We start from the raw sequence: 15,556 nt of genomic DNA, 5'->3' as shown, positions 1-15,556 counted from the left end.
GCTGAGACTGACCTTGAAGTTGAAATCCTCCTGCCTTAGTATAGGCATATACTACTACTGTGTCTCACAACTTTTTGTTTTTTAAACCATAATCTTCTACATAGCTTTAATTTACAAATATAGATCCTGGTCCCTATGAAGTGTTCCTCTGTGTTATTAACTTGTGCAAGAACCTGTTTTTCATTTTGTGGGGCTGTTGTTCTGCAAGACACAGTTTCCAGAAGGACTGCTGTAATTGGCTTTGGTTCTGGAAGTGTGGAAACTGCACTGTCCTTCACTGTGGATCCCCACATTAGCTGAGGGCAGCACTAGGCAGATGGCAGTAATTTTGGATTAAACAAACTCAATACAGTTGTTCAGTTTTTTTAAACAAATGTTTCTATTGTGGCAAAACTCATATAAAATGCATTTTAACCATTTTGAAGTATATAATTCAGTGGCATTTAGCGTGTTCACAGTGTTGTGCAACCATTACCACCAAGTTGTTCAGGAACATTTTTATCACCCCCAAGAGGAAACTATACCTATTAAGCAGTCACTCCCATTTTCTCCTTCCATAGCAACCACAAGTCTGCTTTCTATTTCTGTGATCTTCCCTGTTCTGAACATTTTATACAAGTAGATTTTACATGATATGTGGCCCTGTGTGCCAGGTTTATTTCCTTAGTAGAGTTTTGATAAAGATACAATGTCTTAGGACTGGATGATACCTCTGCTCCTCCAAAGCAGTTCTTCATCATCGATCAAACCACATAAATGTCTAAGTAACAAAAAGCAATCATCTATCTGGAGACCTCTAAGTTAACGTGGCCAGGTTAGAACTATCATGGAATGTAGTGGAAAAGGGTCAGAAGTGTGGTTGCCATTGCTGTTGACCTGGGATTTCAGAAAGCTGGTTTGAGCCAACACTCAAATCTTTTCTTGGAAGTCAGAGGTGGTACAGTTGGCTCATCATCCTCACACATCCCCTTTCTAGTTGGAGGTCTCGGCATTCAGGCTACTCATCATTAATAACTGTAGATCATTCCAGAGTGGGTAGGCCCTGCAGGGGCACCCTGGGGAAAAGATCTCACAGTTCCACTGTTCTGTAGAGCCCTGAGCCTGAAGCTCAAACAAAAATTGGATATTCCAGGGCTCTCTATCTCTTGAATTCCCAGAGGATACAGTACTCAATCACTATAGAATTGGTGGCAATTCGTGGCCCCTTCCACTCCGTGCTCAGCAACAGAAACCCCTCACTTGCTCTGTGGGCTTATGCAACCATTTCCTCATTATTCAATGAAATTCAGATTCCAAGGATCTCAAATCTGGGAGCTGCACCCTGTTTGTACCATTCACCGCCCAAAGGTGTGTCTTTCACCCATCTGCCTAAATGGCAATGCATCATCTTCTACCTAAAAATCTGTAATAAGAACCTATGATACTATCTTGGTGTTCCAGACAAGCTTCTAATTTTTGAGAATTTCTCTTTGCCTTCTTGGTGTAGACTTTGGCCCGTCTGTTGATCAGGCTGGTCTCATTCTTCCCCCTACCATCATCTCTTACCAGCTCTTCCAGGGCTTGGAATGATGGCCCTGATTGGTCCCATTCTTCCTTTGAAGCTCATTTGAGGCTCAGCAGCTGTGCAAAGCTTTCCCAAACATTCAAGCAACCTTTGTTGCCTGCTATAATTCCCTGTTGCACTCAAATACAGCTGGAAACATTTTTTTCCTGAAGATTTTCTGTCTTCCTCCCTCTCTCAGTCAGATGGCCTGCTCTCAGAGGAAGGGATCACGAAGTAAGCAGGTAGCATGGGAAGGTATTCAACTATGAATCTGAGTGACAGGTTATACCTCTAGGTCTGCCACTTCATAGCTGTGTTGTCTTGGAAAAGCCACTAAACTTAAACTTCTGTTCTCATCTGTAAAAAACAAGTGGGGGTAAGGTGGATGTATTGGTTTCCTGTATGCTGCTATAACAAGTTATTACAAATTAAATGGCTTAAAGCAGTACCATTGTATTCTCTTATAGTTCTAGAGGTCAGAAGTCCACAATGGGTCTGCAGGGCTGTGTTCCTTCTGGAAGCTGTAGGGGAAAAATCTGTTTTTTTCAGTTCCTGGAGACTGCCTGCTTTCCTTGAATATTGTCCCTCTTCTGCATCAGAGCACATCACTCCAACCTCTGCTTTTGTGTATCCTCTCTTCCCCACTCGATTCCTCCCCTCCCCTCCCCTCCCCTCCCCTCCCCTCTCCTCACTCTCTCCTCCCTCTTTCCCTTTTAAGGACCCTTTTGATATATCGGGCCCACCTGAATAATCTAGACAGCCTTCCCTTCTCAAACTGAATCATATCCGGAAACTGTCTTTTGTTGGGTAAGGTAATTTATTCAGAGGTTCTGGAGATTAGGACATAATCTTTGTCTTTAAGGGCCCTTATTCTGTCTTAGGTCTCCTGTGTCTCTCACTTGCCACAAATCAAAAGACGGATTTTTTCCGTATGCAAGAACTTACTTAGCACACGCTGCTAGTTCATCAGCTCCTTGATATGTTTATCCATGAGGATTTTTCTCTTTGCATGTTGTTGGTTAAGGTTCTAGGATCTGATACAACTCAGTGATAGAACTGTGATCACATATCTTAGAATTGCCGTTTTTCAGGCTTTTATGTGAGAAAGTTTGTTGATGCTCTTCTGCCAATCTTCGATTTTGTGCTTTGCAAAATTTGAAAAGACTAAACTAATTTCCACTAACCCAGGAGAGTTTTTAAACATTCTGCTAATTATACTGGTGATTCTGCCATGTTTCTGGTTCTCTCTCCATAAAGTCCTGGATGTGTCTCTTGCTTAAGTTGAAGTATATGTGTTTTTAAGGTTTAGGAGCCAAACGGTCTTGGATAATAAACTAGCAAGTCTCATTTATAATTGCTACTTAATGTTAAATTTATGGTATTTCATAGCGATTTAGGTTGGCACTTACATGGGAGTTATACTGTTTTCTTTTTCCTACCTCCTATCAGGTGGTTTCCACCTTGAATGACCACTACTTACAAAGCAGAAGGAAAGCATCCATAAAATATATTTATAGTGGGTCTGTTATGTTCTCCCCAGCACATAGATCAATGTACTGAAATAGGATTACCCCTGGGTTGAAAAACTGTCCCCTGTCTTAAAGTTTTGAGTTTCAAGGTTACATTTGGCTGGAATCTGAGAAATGTACGATGTGAGTCAAACTGGCCTGTTGAAATTTTCTTTCCCTTTTGTCTCTAGATGCACCCACTGGGCCTGTGTAATAACAATGATGAAGAGGACTTGTATGAGTATGGCTGGGTAGGAGTGGTGAAGCTGGAACAGCCAGAATTGGACCCCAAACCATGCCTCACTGTCCTGGGCAAGGTAAGTACCAGGCCCTCTGAATTGCTGCCATTCTGGTTGGTGTTTTCCACTCATTTCCCTAGGTTTTTAAGTAGTTGGTTAGAGAGAATAGTCAAGCTGGCACAGCGCCTCTCCTGGTGAAGTTTTGTGTTGAGGATTCAGACAGATCTTAAGGCAACCCACCACAGTGCTTACAAACTTGGGCTTGGAAAGCAACTGCCAGCCTCAGAGACAGCTCTTACCCCTTGTGTTCATGTGCAAGTTGCTTCCCCTCAAGGAGTCTGTTTCTCGTCTGTAAAATGACAAATGAGAAATAATAGAAATTAGCAAGAATAGAAATTGGCAATACTATGTCTTACAACACGGGGACCAAATATTTCAGAATCCTAAGATGGTGGGGGGGTTAAAAAGGTATTAAGGTGCATATAGTTTCTATTAAATAACCTCCAGGGGATCTAGGACAGCACATAGTAATCACACACATTCCTATTTGTCTAGCAAACCATTGGGATATTCACATTATGTGGGATAACTAAAATCTAAATAGTCTCATGTTAGTTCAGGGCAGGCTTTGCCTCCAAATGAGTTCAGGTCCATTAAGTTTTGCTGCCAAGTAAATTATGGAAAAACTTTTGGGTTTTAGAGCTTATTCGGTTTCAGAATGGCAGACAGCAATTATGGTCTTGTATTAGAACTTACCTCATAGGGTGGTTAGGAGGTGAGATGAAATGCAAATGCCTCCTGTAAGAGTAAGCTCTCCAAAGACATCTGCTGCTGCTGACCATTGTCACCCATTTAGAAGTACTAAAAAAGACTTTTTAGCCAGAAGGATCAGCATTGCTTCTGATTACAGCGTAAGATAGAAATAAATCCATCCATCAGGGAACTCAGAATACAACAGGTAACTGTTTTAAAGTGGATCATTTTGTTAAAAGGAAAGGTTCAGAGAAAATTATTTGAATTTTGGTTGGAGGAAAAGTGGTGTCCCCTATGGATATTACTGCTGGACATCTCTTATGTTCTCAAAAGCTTTAGTTCTGAGTACTGTTGGGAGACAGCTGGTGGGGGAACCATCCTGGTTACTGACATCTTAGGCTCTCTTGAGAGATTTAGGCAAGAGAAGAGGTGATTTGGGTGCAGGGAACCAGAGAGGGGAGCCTTTCTCGGGTCTAAAGAAGCCCCTATCACCTGAAAGACTTTTGGCCCTGGAGACCATCACAAATCTAATTTTTGATTTTTGTGTCCCTTTTGTCTTTGGAGTAGCAACAGGGCACTTGTCAAGTTTTCCTACTTTTCATTTGATGATGTTGGTTGGGGGGCCCCTCAGGAATTGATTACCTGTTTGGTTTATAGTTCACAAAGATCAGTCAAGATGTTTTAAGTAGCTCAGGCCCTGATACTTTATCATTTAAATAGTTGACCAGAGCTGCTTAATGGTTGTAGTAGAGCAACAACCCTCTTAAGAATATTTTGGTATTTTTCTAGGAGAAATGCCAGCTACATCCACAGGTAGGAACAGAACTTGCCTTGTCGGTGTTCAGCTTTCTTCTCAAAACTGCGGCTATGTAGTGCTCAGCTCCTTCGCTTCATTTGCTCTGCTCAGCAGTGGTGGGGCTCCATCTTTATATCTGTTGTGTCTATAAATGGGTTGGAATGGGACTCACAGGGTTACCTTATTGTTCTCCCACAGTTTAGTGGTAGGGGCACTTGTTGAAATCATTCAGAGAACTCCACTGTTTCTTCCTCCTCCTGGATTAGCCATCCATGGTTTTACTTGGAGAGTTTTGTATGGTTTGGCCTGCTAGTCGGTGAAGCCAGAGGGAATAGAAACCTTAGACATATATTGAATCATTAAATACTTCGAGGGTTTATTCATTCGCTAAATGGTTATTGAATGCAGGACCCTAGGAGCTAAGTGTGTAGTTCTACCTGCCTGAGAGCAGCTAGCTAACCCCATGTTTCTGTTTGGAAAGGCTACAGGGTGGGAGGGAACATTGGCACACAGTTATTGCCGTTTGTCTTAGAGTTGATACCTGCATAAAATCATTAGCAAAAAAAGCTGGTCCAGTCAAAGTAAGATGATTTCACATTTGCTTAAAATTGGTGTCCGAAGTGTGATGGGTCCGGCCTGCGCCCACCCTGTCTGTCTCTCAGTCTCTTTCTCATCTTCTTAAAATGTGGTTCTTCTCAGCTTCAGTTTCATTAAGTTTGCTGTGTTTTCTTTTTTTCTGACCTCCGAAGGGCAGGAGCAAAAGACAAGAGTTTTTAATTTACTAGGAAGGCAAAGTAATTCCTGTGAGTAGCTGAGTCCCTTTCAGACAGTATGATTTTCCTTCCAGTTCTTGGCTGAGGAGTCAGGGCAAAGAGAGTCCCAGAAGGCCAGGGAGGAGGGCTGGTGCAGCTCGCAGCAGAGTGCTTGTGGGAGGCCCTGGGATCCATCCCCAGCACTTAAAAAGTTGAGAAAAACATAGAAAGAAAGTACAACAAGGCCGGCTTGTGGGTACGCATGGAGGGACTCCTCTGGGTGGATGTTGGGACTTGTGGAAAGCCATGGAAGGGAGGCTTCTGTCAGCTGAAGCGTGCAGGCGTTCAGAAAAGTCTGGGAGAGACAGGGGAGGGCTAGACATGGCCCTTCTCTCTCACCATCACCCACCCACCCATAGAAAATGCCACAGGGTGAAACCTTGAAATAAGAGAGGAATGTCCTAAATTTAAAAAAAACTTCAATGCCTCTCCAGGAGTTCAAATAAAGTTTTGTTTTAAAAGCAAAAGACATAAACTCATCACCTTGGTTTATTACCAAGTGCTTTTGAACTTCTTGGAAAAGAACACTATAAATTTATGAGAAAAATGATTTATGGTCCCCTCCTTCTAATCTTTTCGATGCAGTAGGAGGAGGCTCAGACAGTAGGATCAGCTAGGGAGGCCGATTTGGGTTGAGGGAGAGCCCCCACAGGGAAGCAGCAGGCCAGGGCGCCATGCCAGACCCTGCCTCAGACGGGCACAGGGCAAGTCTCTTAAACCTCCAGGGCTCTCTTTTTCATTTTATGTGAAGAGCCTGTACTGGGTCCCTTGCACTTTTAGTATTTTGAGCTTATAGATCATACGTAAAATCTTTCCTGGATATTCTAGTGTGGGGAGATTATAGTTACACCATTGAAAGACAGACTCTGTGGCCTGCGACAGTTTTAAGTCCTAGGTTATTAAAAGAATAAACTGACATTTCTGGACAGCTTGTATTGAAAAATAAGGGTCTCAATCATCCCCAAAGTACAGGAACCTGTGTTTAAATCCAGGCACTTTAATCCTTCAATTCAGTAAGAGTTTATTAAGCATCTTGTGGGGCTGCAAAGAATTTAGAGGGTCCACTTTAATAGCTTTGACTCCCATGACCTGTCACCTCATGGAGAATTTCATGGAAGAAAAGATGTGCAGGAGCACTTGGCCCTGATTCTGTAACTTCAGGCAGAATAAATCCTTCTCTACCTCCCGATTGGAGTGATTCCCAACAAGGGTTTTGAAATTGCATGCTTAACAGGCGTGGACTCAGCTCTTTCCATGCTTAAGAGGATAGTGTGGGGACATTAATAAAAAGACAAGGAATTTCATGTCACAGAGACCTTACATTGGCTGAGTGACCTTAGAAAGGTGACTTCAGTTCTTGGTGCCTTACTCATTTGTAAAATAGGCTAATGCTGCCTTTGTCCTTTTTTGTGTGGATTCTTATGAGACGTTTGCAACACCCTTGGCTCCAAGCTTGACCACAGCGATGCCAGGTGAGAGTATGAAAGCATCGTCACTTGTTGGGTGCCCTCCAAATGGCAGGAGCTTTATGTGCAGGTGCGGTGTCTCCTTGGATTATCCGACTAACTGTGAGTTCCAGTTCATGTTCTCATGTGAGGCCAAGGAAATCAAGTCCCAGAGAGGTTCTCTACATAACCTAAGATCGAACAGCTCAGAAGAGCTGAAATAAACCCTCTGCTGCTTCACCAATGTTGGTTTCTTCTCCTTGCCTTCTTTTGTCTTGGCCAGTTTTTCTAGATAAAGGTGAGATGCATTTTAGTGTAGCCGCAGGCCTGATCAGGACTGTGCTCCACACAGTGGCCTCCCACCTTGGGCTCCATTGACAGAAAAGGGGATTTGCTCTGAGGGTCCTGGGCTGTCCCAGAACCTAGGAACCCACGGTGGTGTGGCGGCTGCTGCTGCTGCTGCTCTTCTAAAGCAGCCACTCCTGGGCAGCCTCCGCTGAGTCTTCTCTGCATGCATCTGTCTGTTTCTGTCCCTGCCCCTGGTCTCCTGGGTGGGAGACACAGTCCTGAACATCCCTGGCTTGACACACTGAGTTTTGAGTCTAAAAGATTCTAGAAAACAGATTCATTGGCCCATCTTGGATCAGGTACTAGGAGGCTTGAAACACTGGAACTTGGCCTGCCTCGCCCTGCTGTGTCTGGAGAGCGAAAGGAAGTTGTGTTCTCCAGAAGGGAGCTGGGGGAGGCAGTGCTTGTCTGCAAGTAACTCCCTCAGTTTATCCTGAGTCACTCAGAGAGGTCCAGTGGGAAGGAACTCTTGGTTCATAGGCCAGATCCTCTTACCCTGCACATAGGCCATGACTGTGGTGAGCAGAGAATGGCTAGTCAAGACTGGAGGGGTGGGCAGGTTGCACTGAGAGGGGCTGTGTGACAGAGCATGAGACGTGAGACAGGACCAGGGGAAAGAATCTCCATAATAGTGCAGGGAAGAGGGATCAAGGGTTTCTTATAGGGACATTGGAAGTTGTTGAGGAAGGAGGAGGCTTTCAGGTTAAGGAAGGTCTCCTTCTGGATAACTGGAAGCCACTGAAGGCTTCTGATGAGGACCCGTGTCATAGGACCCTCCTCTCTGGATGATCATTTTTGCAGTAGGGTCTAGGCTGGATGGAGTATCTGGTTGCATTTTGCGGCTTGATGTTTCTGGTAACTGCGTCGACCCAGACTAGTTCTCTGTGATGCTTTGGTGAGGCTCAAGCCAGTGAAATGACTGAGGAGACCTCATGTTTGCCCTCTGTCCTTCCCTGTTTTCACATGTAGGCAAGTGTGCAATGCAAAAGCATCGTGGCCAGCAGAGTGGCAAGGAGGAAAACTGCTGTTTTGTGAGCAGGAGAGCTGCTCCGTGTGTACCCCGAGCTCCTCTGAGGAGCAGTGGGAAACCATGGTGCAAAGGGTTGATGGAGCTTGAGCCCCTGTGTTCAGCCAAGCAACCTTGTACAGCCCTTAAAGTGTCTTGGAAGTGTCATTGCAAAGAACAAATAAAGACCCCCGTAACCAAGATGACCAGAAGATGGTTAAAAGAAGCTTCACTTTTTCTTGATAGTTGGAGGGTAGGGAGCCTGTAGTGGCTATAATACTAATCAACCTGACTTTAAAACCCAGTTTCAACCCTCTGAGCTCTATGACCCCCATTACTTAACTCCTCTGCGTGTTTCCACCTCCTTAAATGGAAACAGAACCTAAAGGAGAGAGTCTGTGTGGTGTTGATCATCCTGGCACATCCCTATGCACCAAACAAAGTAGTGGTTCTTAGGGTCCATCTTTTCTTCCTCACTCTCCTTCCTTTATTAGCCTCCAGGTTCTTTGAGCACTCAAAGTTGTATTCTTGAGTAGTCATATCCATAGAGGTAGAAAGAAACTGGTGCTTGCCCAGGAGCTAGTGACAGGGGAGAATGGGGAATTTTTGTTTAATGGAAGGAATTTGTTTGGGAAAAAGTTCTGGAGGTAGATTGTAGTCATGGTTGATAATGTGAGTGTGGTCTATGCTGCCCGACTGTGTGCTTAATGGTAAAAATGGTAAATGGCCTACTATGTATTTTACCATGGTAAAGAGAAATCTGGTATCACTTTTAAATCATTTTATAATGAGGGGGGTAGGATAACAGGGGTATAAAAACTGATAATAAGCCTTTTTTTTCTCCCTGAAGTGATAGAGTAGAGTTCCATCATGAATGGATGACTGATACCACTAAATCCTGGTGGGAAGAAGAAGAGAAGTAATAGTACAGATATTGCAGGTGCGGTGAGAAGAGAGACCAAATCCTTCTTTTACATCAGGCCACCCTGGGAAAGATTCTTACATATATTTCAAACAGCAGCTCTTAAAATAGAGAATTTGGGGGGATAGGAAGGGTAGCAGAATACAATAGACACTAGTATGGCTGTAATGTATAAACGTGGCTGTAAAACCAATGTGATACTGCAATCTGTACACGTGGAAAAATAAGAATTCATTCCCCATTTGAATCAAATGTATGATATGTCAAGATCACTGTAATGTTTTGAGCAACTAATAAAAAAAATAGAGAATTTGGTTAAAGGGAGAAAGGATTTATTTCTCTTCTGTTCTCATGACATAGTGGATAGAGGATAGGAAGATGAAACTAACTGAAAGACAAAGATGTTCTTCACAAAACATTAACCAGAACCTGATATGCGATAAAGTGATGGGCAGCAGTTTGGTGCTTTAAGGAAAAAAAAAAAAAAGGACTCAGGAATAATCCAGGGAACAGTTGCTTCATGGTGATGAATGGGTTTTGACAAATCTCTCTGAATTTAAGGCTTTTCTCTGATGAGCACTACCTCACTGGGTTCTCCAGTAAAAGTTGAAGCTAGTCAAGTTATAGTGTGGGTGTTAATTTAGCACAGCAGTTCTCAAAGCATGGCCAGGGGACCTCCTTAAGGATCTTCAAGGTTGTTTCTAGGGGAGTCCACAAGATTAAAACTACTTTACAACAAAAATGAAATGTCATTTGCCATTTTCACTGACATTGTCTCACAGGTATATGGTGGTGTTTTCCAAGTGCATCACTGAATGGGATGACTTTATCTCTCCGACAACTAATGGAATGTGTGTTTGCATAGGCTGTGTTTTGAAACTTTCTTTTAAAATTCCTAGTGTTGTAAATACCAATAGCTATAAAACATATGAACAAAAGTTGTTTAAGGCTCTTAATTTTGGGGGGGTGGTACTGGGGATTGAACCCAGGGCCTTGTGCATGCCAGGCAAGCACTCTACCAACTGAGCTATGTCCCCAGCCCTCTTAATAATTTTTAAGATAATTTAAAATGAAATAGGCCCTGAAATGTAAGTTCACAACCTGGCATTTTGTTCATACTGCAAGATCATCTCTTAGAGCTTGGCTGATCTCCATGACTTTTAAAGTCAGTGGAAATGAGTAGAAACTAGCAGACAATACAGGAAACAGAGGTGAATGCATTGTCATGAAATGATTTTGTTCTGCTGTACTGCAGCCAAATGAGTGTTGGTTCTGAAATGTTACTAATTTGAATAAAACAAACAGGATAATGTTTTTCACATTTAATAACAAGAATTAATTGGAAGAACCTAAGCAGTGCTCTTACTGTCTTCGAGGCTTGCATTGGGATATAAACTCTGTCTTGACCTTCTAGAACAAGGCTTACCTGCATGGGCCTTACTTGAGACAGGAACTTGGGTACAACTGCTGGTTCCTTTATAAGCCATATATGTTTTGGGGTAGGGAGGACTTATCCTTCAACATACCATTCTCTCTTGGGGTTTTGGTCACAGGTAGGCATTTCCTGGGATACCTGAGTGCCAAGGTCCTTATCCCAAGCCCAGTTTAGCACTTCTGAGTGTGAGATGCCCATCTCAAGAGGGATGGCAGACTGAAATCCCGGGGTCTAATCTGCTGTGGGAGAGGAGAGAGGTCCCAGGGTTTGGAGGCAACTGTTCCACACCTCAGGCATTGGATTCTCCAGCCTTCTCCAGTCAGCAAACCAAGCTGGTGACTGTCCCATCCTGAGTGCAGGGCACCATGACTACAGCTCATTGCTTTGGCATCTCTGGAGGCACTCCGTGCAATTGCTTGGGACACTTAAATACCTTTTAGGGTCTTCTTATTGTAGTGGTTCTCAACCAGGGGCAATGTCTGGAGACATTTTTGGTCTTAGACAAAAATATCAGGGGGTAGAGATCTACACTTAGTGGGTAGAGGCCAGGGTTCCTGCTCAGCATCCTATGGTGTAGACAGCCACTACCGCTAACAGTAATCTGGCCCCACAGATACATAACACATTCAGTTATTATTTATCGATTAATAATAAAGGGAAAAAAGAATAATCTGGTCCCAGATGTCAGTAGTATTGAGGTGGAGAAGTCCTATTTCATTATGACATACAAGTTTTCTTTCCCTAAAATGACAATATATTCTAGTTCTTCCTCTTTCATTCCATTCTCTATCCCATTGCCTTCCTCTGTGGTGACACGGTAGCCTTTGTGCTGTGTTCTATGAAGTGAATGGTAAGTGTCACGGCACATCTGTGTCTCCATGTAAGGAGTGCAGAGACCAAGGCCAAGAGGCTAAATAGCTTCGGTCCTGCTCAGCAGAAGCTGAATAACCGGGCCAGCTGATGTCTCTTTGCCCTGTTTCTGCATATCCCCTTCTGTAAAGACAGTTGTAATGATTTTAAAATGTTTGCCAAGTTCTTAGAAAATCAACAAATTGTAGTTTCTTCCCCTTTAAACATGCTCCTACCAAGCAAACGGGAGCCCTTTTTCTAATGTGAGCCATGCAAGGCAGGTTTCTTGTTGAGGAGGAAGTTTGAAGGTCCTGAGATTTATTTTAAGGAACACTTCTATAAATATCTCCCATATATGGTTAAAAAGGAAAGTAAGAGAGGAACTTTTAATAAAAGAGATCAGATCAAGAGGAAAAGATTGATGTGATATGAGTGAAAAAACTCAGAATGCCACTTTCCTTTTGAGGGCACATGTCTGATTTGAAAATCACAAACTTTTAATTTGATACTTTTCATCTATACCTAAATCTTCCAGGATCCTCTTTTTTTTTTTTTTTTTGGGGGGGGGGTGCTAGGGATTGAACCCAGGGGTGCTTAACCATTAGTCACATTCCCACCCCTTTTGATTTTTAAATTTTGAAACAAGGTCTCACTAAGTTGCTGAGGCTGGTTTTGAACTTGTGATTCTCCTGCCTCAGCTTCTCGAATTGGTGGGATTACAGGTGTGCACCATTATGCCTGACCCAAGAATCTCTTTCTTTTTTTTTTTTTTGAATTTATTTTTTTAGGTGTAGGTAGACACAACACAATGCCTTTATTTTTATGTGGTGCTGAGGACCGAACCTGGGTCCTGCCCGTGCTAGGTGAGCACTCTACCACTGAACCACAATCCCGGCCCCAAGAACCTCTTTCTTAAAAGCTATATTAAACACAATTTTTAAAAAAACTATATCAGAGACATTTTCAGCTATCAAAGCCTAACCAAAACCACTATTTGAAACCTACTGGGAGATTTATGGGAGTTTTGAATATATGAGTGAATAGAACAAATAATGTGTCTGTACCCTAGGCAGCACAGGTGGCTGGCCACCTCCCAGAACAGGGAAGCCTGACTCACAACAATCCTCTTTGCCACTGTCGCCATCCATGGAACCAGACTCTCAGCAGAGCAAGGGCCACAAGTGAGGCTGTCCCAGAAAACAAAAGATGGTGTGATAGGCCAGCTAAAAAACTCAGAAGTAGCCACTGAACTTGGTTGCTTTTGAAAAACTGTTTTGAGTTATGAAAGAAGTTGGAACCTAATATGTTAAGTCATCATAATATATAAATAACCAGTATCAGGATATTTGGCCAGAATCTCTCATTTTTATCAATTAAACAAAAAAAAAAAGAAAAAAATGTTAATAACTGATTTGTATGAACCTATTCTACTATGTTTACAATAGATGAAAAAGGAAGCTTTAGAAGCCCAAAAGTCTAATTTGCTCTCTGTCTTCAAATAGAGGGGCCTGTTGTAGCTATAGGTTTTCATAAATGTATCAACTCTTAAGGGAACCTCAAAGAATGTGGAATGTGCAAATGTTATGTTCCATTTATAAAAATCATGTTTAAAAGTATCTAGATTTAAAAGTTTCCCTTTTCATCTGTTGTAAACATGGTAGATTGGTTTGTAAAAATCAGTTGTTAGTATTTTTTTACTTTGTTGATTTAATTGGTAAAATCTTATCATTTTAAATTCTAATTTAAGCCCAAAATTTATAGCATTAACTTGTCTTACTATTTCAGTTACTGTTAGAAGTTTTGTGGTCCCTTTCCTTGTATTTTTTAAAATATTTTTTTAGATGTTGATGGACCTTTATTTTATTCATTTATTTATATGTGGTGCTGAGAATTGAGCCCAGCGCCTCACACATGGTAGGCAAGGGCCCTGCCACTGAGCCACAACCCCAGCCCCCTTTCCTTGTCTTGTTTTTAAGTGTATAAACAGTATAATAATGGGCTGGGATTGTGGCTCAGCGGTAGAGCGCTCGCCTAGCACGGGCAGGACCCGGGTTCAATCCTCAGCACCACATAAAAATAAAGGCATTGTGTTGTGTCCATCTACACCTAAAAAATAAATATTAAAAAAATAAACAAACAGTATAATGATTTATATCACCACTTTTTGGATGGAGGGGTACCAGGGATTGAGCTCTGGGGCACTCCACCACTGAGCCACATCCCCAGTCCTACTTTGTATTTTATTTAGAGATAGGATCTCACTGAGTTGCTTAGTGCCTAGCTTTTACTGCATCTGGCTTTGAACTCGTGAGCCTCCCACTCTGCCTCCCGAGCTGCTGGGATTACAGGCACCCAGCTATATCACCAATTTTATATTCCAAGTGCCAAAGACAGAGCCTAACTCATATAGCAGACACTCAAGAAATATTTGTAGCACAAAAAATTAATTATGCAGATTGAAAATAGAAGGAAAGAAAACCACCTTGAATTCTATTCCCCTAAGACAAGTACTGCCAATTTTGGTTTATTCCTTTATTGTGTTCCTCCTGAGCCTGCATATAATTCTTAAACATATAAATGTCAACCCTGCCTTTTCAAACCTATTAATGAATGCTATTCATTTCACTAATTTAATATCATTTCATAATCATTTTAATGACTGAATAACAAAGTTAAAAGAATGACTTAGTTGACCATTCCCCCAGTATTCAGTATATAGATTGCTTCTGTTTTATTTCTAACCTTTATAAGTAAACCAGACTGAAATCTTTGCATAGGATGGGCTTTCTGATTGCCCCTGCCCTCTGAATTATTTCCTTAGGTAATATTCTAAGAGATGAGTATAGATAAAAAGATACAAACATTTTTTTAAGTGGCTTTATGTAAACAGTTACAAATCGCCGTGTAACAAATTTCCCTTAGTTTATGGTGCCACCCATGAAGTGAGAGTGAACCATTTTTCACAGAAACAACAATGACTCTTGTTGTTAATGTTTCTTTTACTAATTTAGTAAAAATTTAAAATTAAAAACTAAAAATTTAAAATAGCAAGCACTACTCTGTTTTCTTTTGCATTTCTTTGATTACGAGGCGCCCCCAACCCCATGGCACTAAGGATTGAATCTGGGGCACTCTACCACTGCCCCCCCCATTTTAATTTTTTTTTTTTTTTTTAGTTATAAATGGACACAGTATCCTTGTTTTATGAGGTGCTGAGGATCGAACCCAATGCCTCAAGCATGCTAGGCAAGCACTCTACTGCTGAGCTACACCCCCAGCCCTACTGCTGAGCCCTTTTCATTTTTATTTTTTGAAATAGGGTCTTACTGAGTTGCCCAGGCTGACTTCATACTTGAGATCCTCCTGTCTTAGCTTCCTGAGCATGTGGGATTTTAACTGTGCACCCTCATGCCCAACTTGTGGAATGTTTTTTGTTTCTGTTTTATTTTTAAAATAATATTTGTAGTTGTAGATGGATACCTTTATTTTATTTGTTTACCAGTGCCTCACACGTGCTAGGCAAGCACTCTACCACTGAGCCTGAGCCACAGCCCCAGCCCCGGAATGTTTTTTAACTGACCTTTTTTCTTTTTAATATTTATTTTTTTAGTTGTAGTTGGATACAATATCTTTAATTAATTAATTTATTTTATGTGGTGCTGAGGATCGAACCCAGGACCTCACTCGTGCTAGGGGAGTGCTCTACTGCTAAGCCACAGCCACAGCCCCTTTAACTGTCCTTTTAAATTTTTACATGGTCATCATTCCTTCATAATTTCTTCTGTTGCTTCTAAGCTTAATTATTCTATTTTTCCCTTGGAAATCCACAATCATCTTTCCCTCTTCTACTTTTTCTAAGGTTGTTATTTTTATTTTAATATATAACATCTTAAAATCATA

General features: G+C 41.8%; 1 protein-coding gene across 1 annotated transcript in view; it reads left to right on the top strand.

Moving 5' to 3' along the window:
* Znrf3 (zinc and ring finger 3) overlaps positions 1–15,556 on the top strand; it is a 146,739-nt gene that overhangs the window by 85,120 nt on the left and 46,063 nt on the right. Inside the window, exon 2 of the mRNA XM_027956077.2 lies at positions 3,243–3,368. Coding sequence (XP_027811878.2) covers positions 3,243–3,368 — 126 coding nt within the window. The remainder of the gene's footprint in view (positions 1–3,242; positions 3,369–15,556) is intronic.

This window comes from Marmota flaviventris, chromosome 1 (assembly GCF_047511675.1).
Source record: "Marmota flaviventris isolate mMarFla1 chromosome 1, mMarFla1.hap1, whole genome shotgun sequence".
Lineage (NCBI taxonomy): Eukaryota > Metazoa > Chordata > Mammalia > Rodentia > Sciuridae > Marmota > Marmota flaviventris.
Note: the sequence above shows the minus strand (reverse complement) of the source record. Positions and strands in the feature narration are given on the sequence as shown.